At 31.8% G+C, this 22,865-nt stretch overlaps 1 protein-coding gene across 1 annotated transcript in view; it reads left to right on the forward strand.

Moving 5' to 3' along the window:
* ADGRB3 (adhesion G protein-coupled receptor B3) overlaps nt 1–22,865 on the forward strand; it is a 705,567-nt gene that overhangs the window by 257,349 nt on the left and 425,353 nt on the right. The window contains exons 2-4 of the mRNA XM_054722440.1: nt 6,964–7,074; nt 12,901–13,062; nt 19,204–19,368. Coding sequence (XP_054578415.1) covers nt 6,964–7,074; nt 12,901–13,062; nt 19,204–19,368 — 438 coding nt within the window. The remainder of the gene's footprint in view (nt 1–6,963; nt 7,075–12,900; nt 13,063–19,203; nt 19,369–22,865) is intronic.

Here is a 22,865-nt window from a genome sequence, read left to right on the forward strand (position 1 = left end):
TGGACTCAGGGGTCCAAAGATGTCCTCAGACTATAAGCAACTACGCTCTGTTCTTGTTAGGAAAATATAGAAATACTTCACCCAAGGACAACCGCTTACTTTCTTATATTTAAGATTCTCTAAGATCTTTGTTGGCCACTTTAATAATATTATCCAAATATTATAGAGTAAGAGTTTTAGACTTCTGCACAAGTTGTTAGCGCTCAGAGTAAAGCATCTTATTTTGCCACTTATGTGCTAATGTGCTAAATTCTGATACAGGTCAATAAGAAAAGACATTCATTTATTAGTTTAATATTACAAGTGGAATTATATTTTTAATTTATGTATTTCTACATTTATTTTCTTAACCACCAACAAATAAAATATTTTCAAGCTACTGATAGTTTATAAAAATTCAATAATTATCTCAAAAAAGGTGAGATAACAAAATGCAAGTGGATAATATATAAGAAATATTAACAAATAATTCTTACATGATTACATGCATTAATGATTTTTTACATAGAGCAGTGCGTCCAATTTACTAACATTTCCCAGAAGAAAGACAGAAAATAAGTATAAACATAATCATTTAAGGGTTTATACCGCAAATTTCCTATAATCATTCTACATAAAATGTTTTATAAATTTTTCAAACACATGTGGGGATATCTTTAAAAATCTATTATATGTAATTATTTCAAAGTTACTATTTGGAATAAAGAAATGTAAATTTCAGCATACTTGTTTAAGAATATATACACTAAATATATTTGATAACAATTTCTATAAAATATTTTGTGTTTTATAATTTAACAACTCAATTGAAAATTCCTGAATATATTTAATTGTTCTGTAAACATACCAGCAGTATATCCTTGACAGTTCTGTGTTTTTTCATTTCTGTAAGTGGCACAAAATAACCCATTTACTTAACAGAATCATGGCCAACTATTTAATAAAATAATTTTTGTGGAAGTATTTTGAAAAGAAAGATTCTGTTTGGTTATAGTAAGAAACAGCAGTATCTTGGTCCCTATAACCAGGTATCTAACTATGGCAGCGCCAAAAAATATAACTTTGAGGAAAGAATATCAGTTAACTTCTTAAATTTCAATGGTGGATTTCTCAGATTTTAATAAGTCTTAATATGTCTTTATTTTTTAATATTTCATAATATTAATTTACTCAATTTTATTTAAGCATTTAATGATTACTTTTATAAAATTTTATTCTTGAATTTTTGGAAGTTGTCTTCTATCTGCTTATTCGACTTCTATTTGGTTCTTTGGGAAAATAAAATTTGTATTTTTATAATCAACAGCACAAAGTATTTTTTAACCAGTGTCCTTCAGAATTTCAACTAAAAGATGCCTCTTTTAAAATTCCATGTTTCTAATAATAGTTCATGCCAGTTCTAGAAACGTCTTTGGTAATACAGACTCCAGGCATTTTCCCTATAAGCTCTATCTTTTGATAAAATATCTGGCTATAGTAGGCACTCAACAAATAGTTATTGAGTGACAGAATACAATTTTTAAGTATTAGCACATTTCAAAAAATATTTTCTAAAAGTATCAGAAAACAGAATGATGTCAATGATTGGTGATCTGGGCTGCTCTTCACTGTCTAAATCTCAGCTATTTGCATGCAATTAGCCAACTGTATTTCCATTAAGTGTAAAAATAAATTAATAAATTCAATAACTAATACTCCTGACTAACTATGAATCTAGAATGCATTAAATATAATAATTTATTTCAGAAAATTTCTAGTTGTTTCTTAACAAAATTTGTCTACACCACTATAATCCAGCCAGGTAACAAAATATTTATTCTGCCAATGAGTTACACCTTTAATATTATTACACACTATGATATGACAAATCAAATGTCTATTTGAATGCTTAAAAGATGTATGTTCTCTTTGGAGACATATTAGTAAGTCATTAACATGTTAAGGATAATATGTTATCTAGAAAATTAATATAAAAAGGTTCTCAAGTATAGCTTAATATTTTTATTAAAATAATTTTACATATTTCAGAGGATCGGGCCATGATTAGTGGATTTCCTTGAGCTTTTAGAATATCAGAGACTCTTTCTTATTTATCTTTATATCTTCAGTACCTCACACATTAAGTAATTAATAAATGTTTACTGACAAAATCAAGCTTTGTTTCAGAATATCAAGCTTTGTTTAAGGGCAGTGAGGTATAAGTTCTAAGTAAAGTGATATTGAAAATATTTTGATAATAACTAGAATACATTTATGGATAATAAACCTGTTGACAGAATAAATGTGGTCCATCCTCATCACACATAACTAACTTTCAAGTACTTTGGTAAGAATTTAATTTTTTATCCATCAAACTATTCTCCAAGAAAGTTAAATAGTTCTAGATATCCAGAAACTTACATTTTGGAAAAACAATTGTTAACATGAAATTTATTTATATAATAAATAAATGTTGAACCCCAGTTATGTGCAAAGCAGGACGTGATTTCAAAATCCATCAACCATGTTTCCTTACCGTAGAAGTGTATAATATACTGGGAAGAATAAGACACTTAATCTAATAGTTAAAATGAAAGCCCATTATTGACGTAAAGCAAAACATAAGAAAGACAGAGGCTGATTATGATTGGTTAATAGGGAAATAGTTCATGGACGTGATGCCTTCTGAGTTGGACTTGAAAAGGAGCTTTGTTGCAGGCCTGTCTAGAAGAGCTGGCATTTCAAGTAAAGAAAATCGAGAGAAAGGATGCAGTGGCAGGACTATTTCCATGACAAAATGTAGTGCCATTTGGCCATGGAATGTAAGTAGGACATAACTTTGAAAGTTTGTTGAGAAGCAATAATAGCCCAGGCTAGGAAGATTTCTGCGGAAATGCAAAGGAAAGTTAGTGTTTACATTGCAAGAAAGATTGCAATCATAACCATTATCAACTAATCTGATGTTCTGCTTATCTATCCGTTAAAAATTCACACATGGTTAAATAACAAGTGGATATGTGTTTAACTTTTTGATTACTACAGTTTCACATTTTAATAACCCTTAATTTCCAGACAAAAACTTCATAACTGATAATTGACCATCAAGTGTCAGTTTTCAAGTCTATTAGTTTCTTAATGATGTACTTATATATTCTTGAATGGGGGAAGAAAAGACATAAAACTATACTTAATAGATTTTCAAAACCTATCTTTCACATAACTTTATTTGTATCCTACTTCTAGAGACTAGTGCTTTTTATCAAGAAACATAGTGAATGAGTCTATGAGAAAATGTACCTAAATATGGATTTCATCTCCAATCATTTGAGTTTTACACTTAAATACAGTTTCCCCCCGCCACTTAATTGATACCATCAACATCAAGACATAGGAAATAACCCTGTACTTTCATAAGCCATGTATCATATGTATATACACAATATTATGCTGTACATTACTTCATTTGATTTCATAACTTTTTTTTCTTTGCTTTCACCAAAGCAAATCATGTTTTTATTTGGCTATGCTATTTTTCTCGTGTAACTAATGTAGTATAGTCTCTTTGCCAACTCAGAATCATTTGAATATGAATCAACAAACCATTAAGAACTTATGCTACAGATTTACCTCAACCATATTCTCTACAAAAGAGAATAGCAAAAACAATACCATGTTGTTTTCTAAGTTTGGATGATACAATTTGCCTTTCTTTTCATTAGAAGTGAAGAAGATATCATTTGAAAAAGAACAAATATCTCATAGAGAGATATGGATGGAACCATAACATTTGTTGTTAAATATTCCCTTTGATAACAACCCTAAGACAAAGAAGTTATTTTTTTCAAACACTTGTTACATAAACATTGGCAAAAGAAACTCACTTGATTAGATAATAGCTTACATGTTTTACTTACAAATTCACATTGTTTTGGGTCTGAAACTATAGGTTGGGACATTCAGAAAATACTGCCATAGTGTTGTTTTTCTCTCTGATAAAAGGAATAAATTGTTTAGTATATTTTGTATCTTATGGGGACTTCAGTTCTTCAATTTTATCAAGGCCTCATATTAGTTCTCACTTTTTTTTTTATCCTCACCTAAGGATATGGATTTACTGATTTGAGAGAGAGAGAGAGAGAGAGAGAGAGAGAGAGAGAGAGAGAGAGAGAGAGAGAGAGATGTGAGAATGAAAAATGGATTGATTGCCTTACACCCAACCAGGGATCTAATCTGCAACCTTCTGGTGTATAAGACTATACTTCAACTAATTGAGCCATTCGGTCAGGGCAGTTTTCAATTTTTAAAAGTAATTTTTCAGATAAATTATGTTGCGAGCAATAATCAAATATATTATTTCAACTTTTGGTTATGTAAATAATATGTAATCGAATTCACAGATGATTGAAGAATTTCTTAAGACCGTGACCTCCTTATAAGCTATCAACACTAATGTTCATATAACATTATTGACGATTAGTAGAAGTGACTACAGTGAAGAAAGTATTGAAATTACATTGTATTATGCATATGTTTGAGAGATATAAATCACATCCCAGCTAATAATATGAAGTAGTTCACTTAACTACTAATGCCTGTTTTAGAAAAAACAAGTACTTTATTTGTGTTTAAACTTTAGAAATAATTAAAAATTGAACATGATACTTTTAAAATCATCTCAGCAGTGTCCACCAGCATACTCAGACCACTAAATTTTAGGATCATAGTCTCTGAACAAATAAACTATTTTTCTTTAGGAAACAGGTTGTGTGCTATTATCATGTTTCCACTGAGTTAAAGAATTTGCTATGAAAACAGGTAATAAAGTTACTTAGTTAAGAAGCTGTGGGCATGCAATAATTTCTTTTGATATCCTTTGCCCTCCCAGTGCCATAGCTATCTTAGTGTGAGCATCAGAGACCCCAACATACTTATGTAAACATGCACTCTGATCTAAAATGCCCTAACTGACACACACACACACACACACACACACACACACACACACACACACACACATCACATACACACAATTTAAATGACAAATTCTAGAGGACAGAAGGCAAAGCATACTTAAACTTCTTTTGCTATTTCAGAACCAGAAAAATTCAAATTCAATTATCTATACAATTTTAAAATATAGCGCATAAGAGCCTACATATAAACATTTTAAGTAGTCAGTTTTCAAAAGAACTAAATGATATGTGATTAGATACTTATTAGGATAATGAAACATGGTTTAAGTAGCACAAAATGTACAAATAAAAGAATGGAATGAAAGGATGTTGGCAGTGATGGAAAATAGTGATGGATTTTAGATTAAACCAACTGACATTTTAGGAAATTTTCCATTTTCTGCGTTAGATTTTATCTAAACTGACAAAAAACAAATACACATTTAGATTTCTCAAATTTCTCATGTCATGGAATATCTGGAAAGGATATCTTACAAATCAACTTGTCAGGCACCATACTTTAATATTTATGTGGGGATTTGCCAGGATGGACAAAAACGTGTTCTAATCTTTCTCCTTACATAAAAGACAAGAGTTGGTAGAATCAACGCTTACAAAATACACTGCTTATTTACACAAGTACGTTTTGTGCAATATTTTAGCAGAAGATTATTTAAGGATTGATGGTGAAAGGCAAAATAATGAGCTGGTGAAATTATCCATTCCCAAATTTTGACACTATTAGTTCTGGCAATATAGCTGCGCTATCATTAAAATCTGTTTTACCCAATCGTTTTGTAATCCTCACTCGAAAATGTTTATTGATTTTGTGTGTGAGAGAGAGATATAGAGATAGAGAGAGAGAGAGAGAGAGAGAGAGAGAGAGAGAGAGAGAGAGATCCCCTACCATACGTGACCTGACCGGGTATCAAACCCACAACCTATGTATGTGCCCTAACCAGAATAGAACCTGCATCCTTTTGGTGTACCAGACAACACTTCAACCAACTGAACCATCCGGCCAGGCTACTCAATCATTAATCATTTCTGGCATCTATAAAATACGTGGTCTTAAGGGCTTAAGAATCTTCTTGGTGTAACAGAAATCACCATGATTTCCACCTCCTCAGAAATTCCCTTCCCCTACCTACACTCCTCTGAGCCCAAACAGACAACAGTTCCATAAGTGAGGCTTTGATTTTATTAAAATTATTTTACAGTAACAGTGCAATAAGCATGGAACTCGTGCATATTTGTAAGCCTGTGAATTTTAAAAAATATATTGCATGGGATCTATTATTTTTTCAGCTGATTTTTTTTCTCTCCCCCATTTGTCTCTGAGTTAGGCCCAGATTTTCACCTTTCTGAGGAGGTTATACCACTAAAGGATTAAATAGCAGAAACCTGGAGTCACTCCCTTTTTTAAACATAACTCTACATGTGGTTAGAAAAGAGATGAGGACTTCTTTGGAGGCAGTGGAGGAGAGAATGAAAATTACTCCAGCCACCATTTCCTATGAGCTCTTGAGGACCCCGGGCAACCTCATCTTTGGAAAAATAATCCATCAAATGAATGTTTATCTCAGGAAAGCTAGGATACAGGATTACTCATTCCTCAATAAAAAGTGCTGAAAAACGTGCGGGGGGCCTTGCTAAACAGCAAAGCAGCAGCTGTCACGCAGTCAGGCTTCCATCTCTGAAAAACAACAGTTAACACTGGTTGTGTTTTTTCTGATGTATTGCTTCACAACGTTACCAGAAAAGAGGACACTATTTCTGTTAATTAAGCTGAGTTAAAACCTGGTGTGTCATTTTATTGACTGTTACTGTTTTTTGAAACCTTGTTCTTGTTTATAGATTTTTTTGACTTGAGTTTAGAAATATTCCAAGCAGTTCAGTCTAGCAAATTTAATATTGTTAATTTAATCAAGTAACTTCCAGGTAAATGCAGGAACATATTGCATGAGACAGTAATGTAATTTGTGAGAAATGTCTACACACAAGCTTTCATATACCTTTATTCTGTCTTTAGAATTTGGAATGATGGGAGATCATACAATTAAAAGTCAGCGACCTCGATCTGTTCATGAGAAAAGGGTCCCTCAGGAACAAGCTGATGCTGCTAAATTTATGGCACAAACTGGTAATACGTTAGTTACATTTTTCTATTTATTGTTGTTAATTTAATGGAACCACTGCATGTTTTCATTATCTTTTGCTGCACATTTGTCAGTTTTTGGAGCTGATATTTTTTTTATCCCATTTTTTATTTTTGTCACCAGTTAAAGTCCATAAATGAAGTAGCTGTGAATTGAAAAATGCAAAACTACAATGTGTTAAGGTTTATTTTGCTTTCATTATGGGACATTTAGGATTTACATATTATTATTTACTATGTGAATTAACTACTTTAAATTAATCATTAGACTTTTAAAGGAGGTCAACAAAGTTATTTTATCAATGATTGATAATAATAGGACTTTAGGGTCAAAATTATAAATAGGACTTTAGATGATAAAATTTAAATTAACAATATTTAATATGTTGAATATTTTTCAAATGTCATACATCACATAAATATTAACTGATTGTTAAAATGTATAGAAGTGTTAGAAACAGTTCTTTTTATAATTTTGTACTTTTGATTTGAAAAATGTTTCCTTTTCCTAAATAATAAAAAGTTGACATTATGTGTAAGCTGTAATATAAATAATTAAATATCAAAAATTACTTTATAGCTTATAAAAATTTTAATTCTAAATTAATTAAATTACTTTAAAATACCTCCCTCCAAATATATATGTATATATATATAAACAAATAAATACATTCACATTTTGGCTTGTCATAATAAATGGGCTGTAATTTCATCTGGATATGTTGCATGTGTACATTCTTAGATGAAACATGTTTAAATTGTGTAACAAACATTTTCAGGTGTCAATTTTATTTTGGGAAATTACAAACTAACAGTTTTAACTATGTCTTTATGAAGTTTTATGCATTTTGACCTAATAATCTGTATACCATTAGTATAGAAGTTTCTAGTATGTGACCAGCCTTTTGACATGACGTTCCGAATGATTTTTATGGAATTCCCTTGAAGAATGTATATTTTCTTTAGTTCATATGTTCTTAGGATAACATTAGTTTGGAACAATAGATTTGAATCTGCAACTTAAAACTGTAAATTCTTAATAAATTGTGCTCTTGGTAATAGGTGAGTGGCAGATTTTAATACATTAGTTGCAAGTAGGTCAAATAATTCTCAGAATAGGTGGATGTTTAGAATAAATTGTACAATAAGGACATATTTTAGTATATGTATATAGATATATGTTGCAGCCAAATCCAAAAATGAAGAAAACTTACTTATCTGAATTGCTTTTGGTGCACCTTCTTATTTTTAAATAAAGGTGATTTATATTTTTATGATTTGCTTGAACAAGACAAATGTACATTACCAGGTTCAGGCACATTTTAAAATTTCTAAATGTACTTTTCTACTTTACAGAAAGCAAAATTTCTCAACCACTACACAGAGATTAGGGGAGTTTTGACTCTAAGTAGAGGCATTAGGGCGTGGGCTGACTAGTCAGCAGCCTCCTTCAGGTGCCGTCTATGGGGGCAATAGCGAGGGTGTCCTTACTTTTCGCAAAAGAGGTGGCAGGCATTGGTTTAATGAAAAAGTCTTAAAATTTGGGTCAATTAGGAGTGAAATGATAAACTTTAGTTTTAAATTTCCAATAATGTGGTAAAATTAGTTTATGCTTAACATTATGTAATTTGACCAGGAGTTTTACCTAAATTCAGTTTTGAGATTTGCCTGCAATATATACCAAGAAGATTCAGTTTTCATCAAAAACTTTATTTGCTAATGCAAATCATATGGAACATTATGTTTCCTTACTAAGAAATTACTAATTCATTTTCCAGGAATTGTTCTGTATCTAATATATGGTATTACATCTCTTGGTAAAAGAGTTGAAACACTCATTATATAGATCTATGAAGAGCTTTAAAACCATATCCCCATAATGTTAACAATAATTCAGAAAAAACAATGAACTTCAAAATTATGGTTAGAAAATTTTTGGGGAAGTTCAAATTGATGAATAATAAATATTTATTATTTCATTTTTATCCAAAGATAGTATAGGCAAATATAAATGCATGCATATTACTTGTTTTAAGTGTTAAGTACTTTGATATTGGTAATAGACTGGAAAACTATATTATATAAATATTTAAAAAAAAATTCTGACACTAGAAAATTGTAAAGATAAGAAAAGATTTCCCTTAAATGCTTTCTGACATTATACTTTATTTAGGTGTTAAGGGAGTTAGTCTGAATAAATACAGCTACGTGTCCATGAAAATTGTTTTACTTATAAAACTTTTCTGTTTGTCTTTCAAAGCAAGAAATGGGGTTATATATAAACAATGATAATATTGCTAACATTAATTTGAGAACAAAGAATGATGCAATACAGGTAAAACCTAATAACAAAAACTAATTTTTATATTAGTTGTGAAAAAATACCCAAACAAAACAAAAGCTATCAAGCTTTATAACTTAAGAATTACTTCTAAAAATTAGTAACCTGGCCTCTTCAATCAGTATGATCAGTAACATATATTTAAAAAACAAACTTTCCATAAAGTAACCAAATGAGTGGAATTTTTTTTTAAAGAGTAACATTTGATAAGTAGGATTATTTTATCAAAATAACTCCAGTAATTGTTATAGCTAGCTTGAATGAAAATGGACAGTGCTCCAATAGCCTAGTATATAATTTGTATTTATTGTCAAGGAAAATTAAATGAAAGTGATAAGATATACATATATAATGAAGATATAAGTTAAATGCCAATAAGATGGCTTAGGAAAACTTGTTTAGAAAAATATTATTTTAGCCTATATTAGTAATACATAGCATGTTATATAAAACAGAAAAATAAAAGTTTCTTCTAATTTCATGATTTTAACATTCTAGCACAACTTTATATTAATATTTTGTTGATAATTTAAAATGCCCTGTCATATATAGTCTCACCAAATCCTCACAAATACATTTTGAGGTAGATGTATTACTTATTTTATTGAAAGATTCTGAGGAATAGAGTGACTTGTTTAGGCACAGAGCTAATAATTCAGTAACTTCCCATCAAACATAGGTCTTTTGACTTTAATTGTAGTGCTTTTCCAGTTTCCCTTTATGTTTTGTGCCAGTATAAAGAGCCTCAATAGTTCCTTGGATACAGAAGCCTTCTTCATGATAATTAATGTGCCTTCTCAGTTGCAAATTAAGTAACTACAATACTTTGTGCTATCTCCAAAGACACATATATTAAAAATTGAATACTTTATATTATACTTTACTTTCTTAATATAGTGAGTTTAATAAAAACACAAACATCTTTTTTATAAAACGTATTAGCTATTCCTCACAATGACCCAGTGTTTGACTAGAATAATCTTCACACCGTTTGGAATGAGGAAGGGGCAGCATGAAAATAATAATTATTCAGTGGAAAGGTCATTTGAAACTAGAGCATCTGAGGGATGGCCATTCTTTGGGTAGGTAAGCCAGTGCTTGAGTGGCAAAATTTGATTCATAATTTGAAAGCCAATATATATATTGTACTTAATTATTTTGTTTTTGGTCAACAAAATAAACCATTAGTTTGGAGAGAGTGAAGAAGGCCAATTCTGAGCACTAATGATCAATCTCTCATGATCCAGGCATCACTGCTTAGCCTGTTCAACATCATTATGGTATCATACATGAGGAAGCAACCAAAATTTGTACATATTTGTACAGAAATACATTTAAAAGTAGATCTTGATCCTGACTCATTGCTCAGTTTAATTATTTTTTTCCTGCCATCATAACAATGCAAGGGGAAGAGAAGAACTGCTTTTATGGAAAAAATATAACCAATTTTATTTATAATCTTTACTATTTACTTACTATAGAACTCACATTTTTCAAGATTTTCTGGCCTTTAAATAACTAACAACCATAATATTTCTACTTCATTTAACCTCATTACAAATACAGGTTGAAATATCAAATGAAAAAATTGCATTACATTTTCCCTAACGTTAACCTTAAATTTTCATTGCTAAATAACTATGTGCATATATACATATATGTGTGGATATTTTTAACCATTGTCACATTGTTTGTTTTATAAAATAATGATTTTTAATCTTGATAGAATATTTAACATAAAAACAAATTATGAGGCAGAGTTTTAAATATTATTCAAATGGTCTTCAGTAACATTTTATGAATTAGTTATATATAAATTGGTGAAAGCAAAAATACTGAAATAATCAAGGTTGATCTTTATAGAACTTCTAGGACAAACATGATCACAACACTAAAAGGAAGCCCTATTTGATGTAATTTGTCATTTCAGTTACCCCTTGCTCTCCCTTTATGGTATATTTTCAGTGATAAGTGCATTATAATTTATGCCTCTGGGTAAATAATGCAGACCAATATAAAAGCAAATGCTTCTTAATGGTGTTACCCAAAGTGTAGTCTGCGGACCCATGCTTGTTTGTGAACAAGTTGTTATGGGCCCTCCAGGGAAAAAAGAAGCTTATTGCAAAATGCAGCTTCAACTACTTTAGCAAGCGTGTTTTATTTCAGCTGGGCTTTGTTTGTTTGTTTGTTTGTTTGTTTGAAAAAAAGAAATTCTTAGTGAAGAAATCAGCAAATTGAGTTATGTTCTGGTCCAAGCCCTCTCTGTCCCGGATTACCTGCCTGGGGACCGGCTGCCTTGAGTAGCACTGCAAGTAATTTCAAAGTCATTTCCCAATCTTTCACAACACATGGACAAATGGATTACCATATTCTATTTATTATTTGAATTATATCCCAAAGACAAATTCTAAACAGAATGGATAGAATATAAATTGCTTCTTGATTTATATAGTCAGTACTATAAAGTTTTCAGAAACACTTCTCCTTATAAATGTTTTCAACAACAAATGGTTAATTTAAATGGTTCCTGCCAGTGAATGACCCGATTTTGTAATTTGGGCAAAGGAACTACAAGTTTCCAAATAAGTTAAAAGTCTATCCTGAACATAATGCCAGAATAGAAACAGAGGCACATTGCTATGGTCTTAGAAATTATTGACTTTAAGTCATTTTGGGCCATGACTTTTGATGATAGTAGAATTTAGACATTGTTTCAGTGTGATGATTACACCAAGAAAATTAATGAAGTCAGACATTAATTGGCTTTTCAGGGCCCTATTTTGGAATAAAATTTAGTTCCATATTAAATGACTAGAAGTCATGGAAGCATTTTCTTTTATTTCAAATAAAAATCACTACTCTAGATCATGGGGGGAATTGTGACAGAAGGTATTCAATAAATTCTCACACATACACACAAAATAGCTGGCATAGGATGAAAAAGTAGGAACAGCACTAGGAATGAATTATAAAGTGTCAGTGTTCAACACAATAAAAATTAGATAAGCCCAAATCCAAGGGTTCCAATTCATCCAGCATTAGAAAGTAAGCAATGCAATAAAGAATTAGGGGAGAATACATCAATATATTCCCGTTCAGAAAGCCAGAGTAAATTACCCATGCCTTTTCCTTCCTCTCCCACCAGAGTACAAAAGCCTGAAGAGAATCAGTTCAATATTAATTCTTGTTGTAAAATTCTGGCTGGCCCCTTCACAGCGTCCATGGCACAGTGGAATTTGTGAAGAGTAGTTTTGCTAACAGGGGTATAGCAAACTTGGACCTTGCAATAGTATAATATGTATCTCCCTTTACATTTATTTTTCTCCTAAGTGTTTTCTTGTACCTTTCGATGTACTGTCATATTATCACATTTAAATTATTCTTGCATGTCATAATGTCAGTTTGGTATAATGCTTAGTATATGAATATTCAAGACGGTATTTCATGTCTGTTTGTTGTCTTGCACGCAGGTGAATCTGGTGTGGAAGAGTGGTCCCAGTGGAGCACATGCTCAGTTACTTGTGGTCAAGGGTCGCAGGTGCGAACCAGAACTTGTGTATCACCTTACGGGACACACTGCAGCGGCCCATTAAGAGAATCAAGGGTTTGCAATAACACTGCCCTCTGTCCAGGTAGTGTTAGCAGCAACTACAACTGTGGATGTTATTGAATTGTGTCATGCTACGCATTTGGAACGATTGATTTGTTATTTTCATATGAACTGGGTATAAGCATTTTAATTAGAGTGGATAAGTGTAATTCTTACTCAACTGTGAAATTTTATTATGTATGTGATTATTTCTGCTTTCAGAGCAGTCAAGAAATTAGATAAATGACTCCCCTACCCCACTGAGCTATAAAGTTGAAATTTCTATATCTGCTTCTTATTGTATTTAAGGTTCAATATAAATTTCCTACTTTAGATGGTGAAAATGTCCAATTGCATGTTTGAAGAATAACATAACTTGCCAGCATGCTGGAAGTATGATCTCTACCCAATGTCTAAGGCAGTGGTTGATATGGTCATTAAGAAAGCCAGCTGTTTTCTTACCATTTATCTGACGCTATCAGGGAAAATAGTGTCCCTGACCAAAGGATTTTCCTGTTAATTTATTTCATTCAAGTGGCTGCCTTCATCAGAGCTGTCTGCTGCTTTTAAACGTAAAGTCATTGTAGAATATGTATATATGTATATATACCTGTGTGTTAGATGGAGCACAGCACAATAGCTTGCTCACTCAGGGTCAGATTTTCCATGAAATACCAAAATTTTGTTCTCAGTTAATGCATTACATAATGTAGGTGCTGCTCCCGCTCAAACCACTGACTTTCATGTAGACATAAGCACTAAAAGGAATCTGGACCTTCTTTCAAGAAGTCCAAAGCACATGATATAGTGAATCCTCAGATTTATTTTTTTCAACCATTTGGTGGATGGCTGATGCAAACTTACTGACTGCTGCACTTGCATTTACAGCTTTGCCAGAGGCTTCCAAAAGGGAGTGGGCACAAGGAAAGGGGCTGGCACTGACTCAGCATTTCATCTGCTGAACTGTGCTTTAAAGTTTTCTGCTGAGTTTGATTTCCAGAGATGGCTGGTTCTGCAGTTGCTAAAAGCAAGAAAAGAGAGTGGGTGGTATGGGGGAAGCACAGGGACAATCCCAATTTGCCAGCAGAATGGGCAAGGGCAACCCATTAAAAGTTTGGAGGAGTCATTGTTTAATGGGTATGGAGTTCCTGATTTGCAAGATGAAAAAGTTGTGGAGATTTGTTACACAACAATGTAACTATACTTCACACTACGAAATTGTACACTTAAAATAGTTTTGATGCTAAATTCTACATTATGTATTTTTTATCACAAATAAAAATAAAAGATGATCTGAAAGAACTAAACGTTAAAGGATGTGGAGGAGGAATGATGCCATGAAAAGGGAGATGCCTTTATAACAGAAATGGGAGATACAATGCAGTAGGTGAAGGGAGAATTAAAAGCTAACCAGTGCAGAAAGCTAGAAGGAAGGGGAGACAGAGTAAAGAATTTCTGTTGAAAACAAGAAAAATAAGTGTCAAGGAGGAATTAGGCTACATGAGAAAAACATCAAGTGAGAAATAAAAAGATTCAGAGGGAGGAAAAATTCTTAAGTTGGTCATGGAAAGGAGAAGACAATGAAAAAGATGATAAAAAACAGGCCATATAACAAACAGAATCTAGGTATGTTTGTCAAGAGGAGAGAAGCAAGGAGCAAGAAGGAGCTGGGATTTTAAGAATTATAAAATGCCTGAATCGTAGGTAAAACAACCTCATGGATAAATACTTAGGGATTTTCAGTCGAGTGTGGGTAGAGTACATTGTCTACACTAATACTTAAACTGGCCCCTATGTACAGTATTTGTATTAAGGGTTCCAGGATCGAGTTCTCTGCCCTTGACAATGAGAAACGTGTCAATAGAAAATGGAGTTGTACTTGATATATAAATGTATCTTGTCAGCATCCTTTTGAATACTCAAGATCCTTTCAACATGCAATGGTAGAGTCTAATGGCAAATGGATGCCCAAATGGAAGTCTGCTGGTGCTAAAGTGTTCACAATTCTCTATTCAGGGCTTATTTTCCAGCCACTAGTTATGCACATTCATACAGACATTTGGAAATCTCCATCTATCTGCCAGGCTGTTGATGAGTCCCTTCACTAGACAAGGAGCATCAGCAGTGGGACCAGAGTGTTCTCCCTTCACTCTGGGTCTGATGTCCAGAAAACTGAGTAATATTCTCTGGTGTAAAGTTTTTCCTCAAATATTTAAACCTCCCACTATTGTATCTACTAAAGACGTGTATACTAATTACTAGTTTCTCTTCACCGTCACATACATCTAGGTAGTCTTTCTGAATTTGGTTAAATAGTACTGACAATAAGAAATGTGTACCTTTTCATCATTGTTATAGTTCAGATGTTGAATTAAAGAGAATGAAAAGAGAATTTTTTTTTTCATTTTCTAACAAGAATAATTTTGCAACTTCATTATTTTAAAAATGTAGAATAATTATTCCACTATGGGACATTGTGATATCTTTTAGATGGTTATTGCATTTGTTATGAAATGTTTTGTGTTCAATATTTTGTTCAGTTATTTGCCATTCTGATAAATACGTGTTTCTTTTCAGTACAATATATCGTGAAAACAGTGACCAAAAAAAAAAAGTGAATTTAAAAGCTTAAATAGTACCTTAAACAGTACCTAAAATAATACTTTACATTTCTAAAATTGCCATGAAGAAAATAAGCTCATAAATCAACATCCGCAGTGTGTCATACTGTGGATACTCAAGTGTATTTGGCATTCAATTAATAAAAATGATACAAGGACAAACTGCATATGAAAGTCACCTTCCACAAAATATGTGTAATGATAGAATTAGAACTTACATTTATTCGCGCTATTAAAAGCGAATCAATTGTTATAAATTAGTTACATTTTACCCATATTATTCGAATTTCAAAAGAAGGGTTTTCTTAGTTAAATTACATAATAATGTCTTAATATGGATCCTAAGATAAACATCCTGTTGCAAAATTGTTGCTTTGAAATTATAGTTTCTTCAAAAACTCTTATTACTCAGAAAAGAAAATGATAAGGCTTAACAGAAAGTAAACTGAGAAAAGTAGGGAGCTACATTAAATTGCTTATTTACTGTCCTGATTTATATTGTTTATTTACTGTTCTGAGTTATAGTTTTGTGGTCTGCCCCAGGGTTCCTCAGCATCGATACTATTAACATTTTGACGTAAATAAATCTTTGTTCTGGGGAGCTGGCCTGAACATCTTTGGGCATTTAGCAGCATCCCTGGCCTCTACCCTTTAGATGCCAGTAGCTCTCCTCCTTCCCCGGAGCTGTGACAACTAAAATCTCTCTGCATATTGCCAATATGGGGGGGGGGGGGGGCAAAACTGCCCCTGGTTGAAAACCACTAGTCTACTTTATATGTATTCCAATCCCTCAAAATTTATTTAGGTGAAGGAATTGTTTTGGGAAAAAAAAAAAAAAGTAAATGTCAGTTTTCAAATCCATTTATTCTTAAGAAAAAGAACCCTTTTACTTTAAGGAGGTTTTTTTTTAAGTTTTCCAATCTAAATCATAAGATAATTTGTATGTTTATTTAAAAATCTGGTAGTAATATAATTTGTGTATTGTGTATTTATTTTATAAAGTGTATACTTTTATTTTTAAAATATGTTTTTATTGCTTTTTTAGAGAGAGGGGAAAGGAGAAAGATAGAGAAATATGAATTGATCAGCTGCCTCTTACATGCCCCCTACTGGGGATCAAGCCTGCTACCCAGGCAAGTGCCCTGACTGGGAGTTGAACTAGTGACCTCTTGGTTCATGGGTCGATATTCAACCACTGAGCAATCCCGACTGGGCATGTATTGTGTATTTCTCACTTCATCTCCAGGTAGCACAGATATATAATAATGTAATTATTGTCTAAGTAAAGAAGAAAAGTATAAAAACTGATTAATTTAACTTATTTTCTTGGTTTTACTAGATAGGTTTTTCAAATCAACTAGATCATCTATGGATTTTCATACTTTACTGAAAAATTTTTTAAAAGTATGTAATATTTGCCATTAAAATAAAATATCTAATTTTACCATATCTTATATCTATAAAATTTAAGATATGTGCTATAATTTCCTACTAATTCAACAGTATCTAAAATAACAAATTATTAATAATTTGTGTTATTTTCAAATTTAAAAAAAAGTGTTTTTGCTTTTTTCAAATGACATAGAAGAGTCATAAAATTTCAACTGGAACAATAAAGACTGTTAAAAAGTAGTAAGTATCATTACTTTTCAGAGGATTATAGCTTTATAACTTAACTAAGCCATCAATATTAATATTTCTTTGAGATTAATAGAGAAATATCTGCCAGGTTAGCAGCTTTTTTTTCTGGGATTACTCAATGTATATAGAGTAATGTGATTTGATCAAGGGAAAATGAACAGAACCAGCAATATGAATACCATGCAGACTATTAACACTTTACTTAGAAAATAGAAAGAAAAAATGTTTTTAAATGGAGAGATCTCAGTAATTAGAAATCAATGCAAAAATTGATTAAAAGTATATATTTAACATAAAATATTCATATAAATTACTTTTAAAATTTCTTGCTATAATTAATCCTATATGCCTATATGTACATATATGTATATGTGTATTTTTTAAGTATAATTTTATTGACTTCAGAAAGGAAGGGAGAGGGGGAGAGAGAGAGAGATATCAATGATGAGAAAGAATCATTGATAGGCTGCCTCCTACATGCCCCCTACTGGGGATCAAGCCCACAACCCAGGCATGTACCCTTGACTCAAATCAAATCTGGGATCCTTCAGTCTGCAGGCCAATGCTCTATCCACTGAGCCAAACCAGCTAGGGCTGTATATGTGTATTTTTTTAGATTAAATACATACTTACTATTTATTCTTATTCCAATGAATACAAATTGGCTTCAGTTGTCTCAAATTTATATGGGAAAAATATAAACATTGTAATTCATCTCACTCTTTTACTTTTTTTCTATATATTTAAAAATATTTTTTCTAGCAAGTTTTATAGAACCTTAAATAATTTGTCACTGAATAGTACTCAATTTGGCTAATTTTTCCAATATTTGAACATATTTGTATCACAAGTTGGAGCAGCTCAGTAGCATAAATAGAAAAGAATTAGTACCTTATAATTAAGGTATTATTATGTGTTTTTATAATAGCAACTTGGTCAGCATATATATGCAAAAAGTTATTTGTATTATCCATAGAGTGCTATTACTTACTGTCCCAAATATTAAGAATTGGGATGAGGTTGGTGATTTGGCAGTGCAAGGAAAGGACTTTTTGTGAAAAAATCTCAATATTTATTGACAGTGGTTATTATTTCTGTTGTGTTATATTTCTGATCAAGTTTGAATTTATTGCAATGGTATACTTGAACTATTGCGGTATCAATTAATTATGTTAGACATAATCTTAATTAGATAATTTGTTTTCTGTAGAAATTGTTATTAATTAGGAGGATTCCCAGTGCCATCTTCTGGTTTCATGGCTATTAGAAAGAGATCTTCATATTTTCCACTCCTTTTAAAACAGGGTAAAGAGGAGGCTCTTATGTAAGTAGCTACAGTTATTGAAATTTCCCCCTTATTCCAAAAATGGTTTAAGTGAAAAAACTACATTTAGTTTTTAAAAAGTGAGGTTAAAAAGCTGTTTAAAATATGTGTCATAACTTTTCAGATTTTTTTTCTCCCTGACACGCTAAAAGTCAATAATCCTGAAACTTTGTGAGAAGAATTAGGTAGGCCCGTTTCTATTTAAATGCAAAGTTAACTCCAGAGGATCTTCTCCTGTTATGAGAAATTTACTTTTCTAATACTACCATAGTTGATACTACTTTTAATTAAAAATAATTCATGTCTATTTTACCATGGAGGAAAGAGCTACATTTCCATTAAGCAAAGAAAACATTTCAACTTTATAACATGAATAACTTTAAATACAAAAAAGGGGCATGTAGTTTTCTTAATTACTAACTTTCTAATTATTTTTTATATTTTGTGGCAAATAAGAACCTTAACTGAATTTTTAAAATATTTTCATACTTGTCTATCTGATTAGTGGTGTGTTTTTTTCTCTTAATTAAAAGGAGAAAAAAAATATTTGATTTTACCTCTCTGCTTTTGTTGTTGAAGCTTCTTTGCTTTATTACAGTACATGGAGTTTGGGAGGAGTGGTCACCATGGAGTTTATGTTCATTTACATGTGGTCGAGGCCAAAGAACAAGAACAAGGTCGTGCACACCTCCTCAGTATGGAGGAAGGCCATGTGAAGGACCTGAAACACATCATAAGCCTTGTAATATTGCTCTCTGCCCAGGTGAGTGTATTCTGCATCTGTAACCATTGCAATTTGTGTACTTTCTATGTGGTCCCTGATGTGTATTAAGAAATATTAGGAGCACAACCTTCATTCTGTCACATTGAAAAATGTGGATTTTGGTTATTGTTTCTTGGTTAAAACTGGGTTCCCTTCTTGATTTTGTCATATGCGATGGTGCATAATATTTCCTTGACTGAATACTAATCATTGCTCACTTGATTGGATTTCTATAATTATGTATATTAATGCTTTCCACCAAGATTTAGGAGACCCAAAGTCTTGAAAATGACTATAGCCTTCATAATATAACTAGAGAGACTGGTTTAGAGCAGTCCTTTAGACGTTATTCTCTCACACTCAATCAATTAAGGAGTGAAAATGTGCAAATGACCATGCATGAAAATGATACGTAGATATTTTCTAGGAAATATAATCTTCTAGATTCACTGCTAGATGCATCAAATGGTTAGGTCATAAATGACATAATTATTACAATTATAAAGACTATATAATCTGTTTTAAGAGTGTATTTATGTTATTTTAAATTTTTCTTTCCTTTAAAGTGTTTAAATTCTATTTTACCTATCTTTAATAATTTCATCTATTATTACAGAGATAAGTCTTCAAAATGATCTTATTTAGGTTATTGAAACATTCAAACATAAAACCTGCAAAATGAGAAAGCCTAATCTCCAGTTTTAAGGGCTTCCATTTATAGGAGAAAATACATGCACACACTAATGATAAAATCTCCCATGACTAGCAAAGGCACAATTTAGAGGAAGAGGCAGACACAAGTGGCAAATGACAAAGGCTAACAAGAGTAGCAGATTCCAAACTGCATAATCATTATTCTACTCCTAGGGAGATTTTCTCTTAGGCCTATTTAGTCAAATATTCTGCATGCAAGCAACATAGCTGGGACACCAGTAATGTGCTCCAAACACATTAATCTAACTCACACAGTTTCATTTGCACTTTAAATTCTTCAAGTTAATATCCTATATTTTGAGACAATAATTCAAAGTTCTTCTGGAAATTGTAAGCATCTAAAACATCTTCAGACTATGAAAAACCATCCAAAATATAGATATACAATAATCATCTAACAATATTATTTGGTTTTTTATAATTTAGAGAAAGACTAGTAGGTTCCTATACTTATTAATATACATTTAAAGATGTAATATTTATATTGAGTAACATTGTTCTCCTAGAATATTATGAATTATGAATATAACTCATACAATTTGGTATTCATGTAATTATAACTATTGGGGAGTCAAAAATCATCATTTATTTTCAAATGTACCCCCAGAAAGTTTATTTATGAAATCAGTTATGTTCTGTCTTATTTATACCTTTCTCTATAAACATACAGATACACACAAGCACACAAATGCCCTGCCTTTTTTCCAAATATTTGGACAAGCTTATAGAAATTTTAGAATCTTTTTTTAAGTGCTTAGCTTTGACATTTATAGAATCAAATACAGTTCACTCTTATTTGTTTGTGAAGTATGAAAAAGTATAAAACATGGAAAAATAAAAAAGAATAGCTAACTGTAGAATCTTTTAACATATTAGGTTTTATTACTTCTTTTGTCTCATTTGATCCCCAGTACAAAGACAAAATGGCACTGATCAGTTAAAATGTTATCAATCAGTTTTCTCATAGTCTCCCTCCCAGGAACATTTTTAGAAATAAAATGCTTGGATATCAATAGGGATAGGGATACTAAGTTGTTAAGAGTTCAGATAAGAAACCGCATTTCCTAAGTTGATATAGTTGTTGCTTTATCATGCAAGTAGGGACTGCATGTGTTTTCAAGTATTTGTTTTAACAGTGTTACACCATCATTAGAATCTCTCTAAGACCATAAAAATTAGATTGCTCTTTTTTGTATAGGTCCTTAATTTTTGGAAGGTATGATTATATTATCTGTAAATCTTGCCTAGCTCATGCTCTCTCATAAATGATCATTATGGAGCCATCTTCATTACTTAATGAATTTATCATGTGTCATTTATGACTCCAATTATTTCCATTCTTGAATTATTTGCATTACAAAAGATGTACTATTCCCACCATGTATGCAAAAAATGTTGGCATTATGCTTTTGAAATATGTAAGATTTATTTGGTGTAAACATTTGGAATTCTCCTTAGAAATAATTGTCTTATTACTAAACTCAAGCATCTTTACTAAATATAAAAAGCATCATCAAGTATCAACAAGATGTAAGACACTAGTGAGAAGAATATATAGTTCCTGATCTCAAGAAATTAATAATTTCTTCATAGGATTCAGACATAAGCATGTGAAAATTTGAGTGCAGTTCTAGAAAACACATAAATATAGTCTACCTCAAGCCCGGCTGGTGTGGCTCAATGGCTGAGTGTTGACCTATGAACCAGAAGGTCGCAGTTCGATTTCAGGTCAGGGCTCATGTGTGGTTGTGGGCTCAATCCCCAGTAGTGGGTGTACAGGAGATAGCTGATCAATGATTCTCTCTCATCATTGATGTTTTTATCTCTCTTCCTCTCCCTTACTCTCTGAAATCAATCAAAATATATTTTAAAAAATAGTTTACCTCAATGAAAGGTAGTGATCTGAGAACTCAGTGGCTTCAACCTACATTTCTTTTAGCCAACCTACCTGAGATTCCTAAGACATCATCTTAAGGAGTAAGACTGGCATAAGAAGTTAATCAGTAATGAAAACAGTGGGCCAAGGCTTACAATTGGTTCTCCTTGTTTAGGCCAATTTCGAAGTGAAGACCAGACGAGGTCAGAAGAACATTTAAAACAACAAATGTGGATTTGACCATGTGGGTTGTGGTAATGGACAGTGACATTTTTGTGTGGGATCATGTCCAACAGCATTCCAGCATCCTGCTTTAAAAAACACATATAACCACTATATTAAAGTGGATGTTATGTAGAAGTGATTTATACTGTTTGCATGAAATAAGTAAATACTTTTTATTTATGCAAATTTTGATATCAGTTTATAAATAGAAAACATCCTATTTTGATCAGGTATGTTTCTTAGTCAATGTTCAACTTATTCCTACTTCTTTTGAGGTTAGGGTACACCATTTACCTGGGATCCATTTATGGAGAGAAAATAGAAAAGTGAAGTGTAGGTATGGTATTAACCTAGTGTGAGTTAATAGTTACTAATTTGTGTACCATGTCCAAGAATAGAGACTAGTGTTGATTGGGGGAAGGTGGGCGAGAGGTATAGAGCAACAAAAGGAAGTCACTATGATTCATTCACTAACTCATAAAAATAATGTGAACTCATTTTCCACCCTTCCTCCTGTATGCTGGTAATTATGTGTGATATTTGGAAGGGTGTGTATATGTGTGTGTATGATCAATCGTCTTCGTGATCTGTTTCTTTTATCTTACCAAACTTAGAACTTTTGGCAATCCAATCTCTTTTTTTCTGCTTTCTCTGATTATTCAATGCAGTCACTAACTGCATC

This window comes from Eptesicus fuscus, chromosome 10 (assembly GCF_027574615.1).
Source record: "Eptesicus fuscus isolate TK198812 chromosome 10, DD_ASM_mEF_20220401, whole genome shotgun sequence".
Classification (NCBI taxonomy): Eukaryota; Metazoa; Chordata; class Mammalia; order Chiroptera; family Vespertilionidae; genus Eptesicus; species Eptesicus fuscus.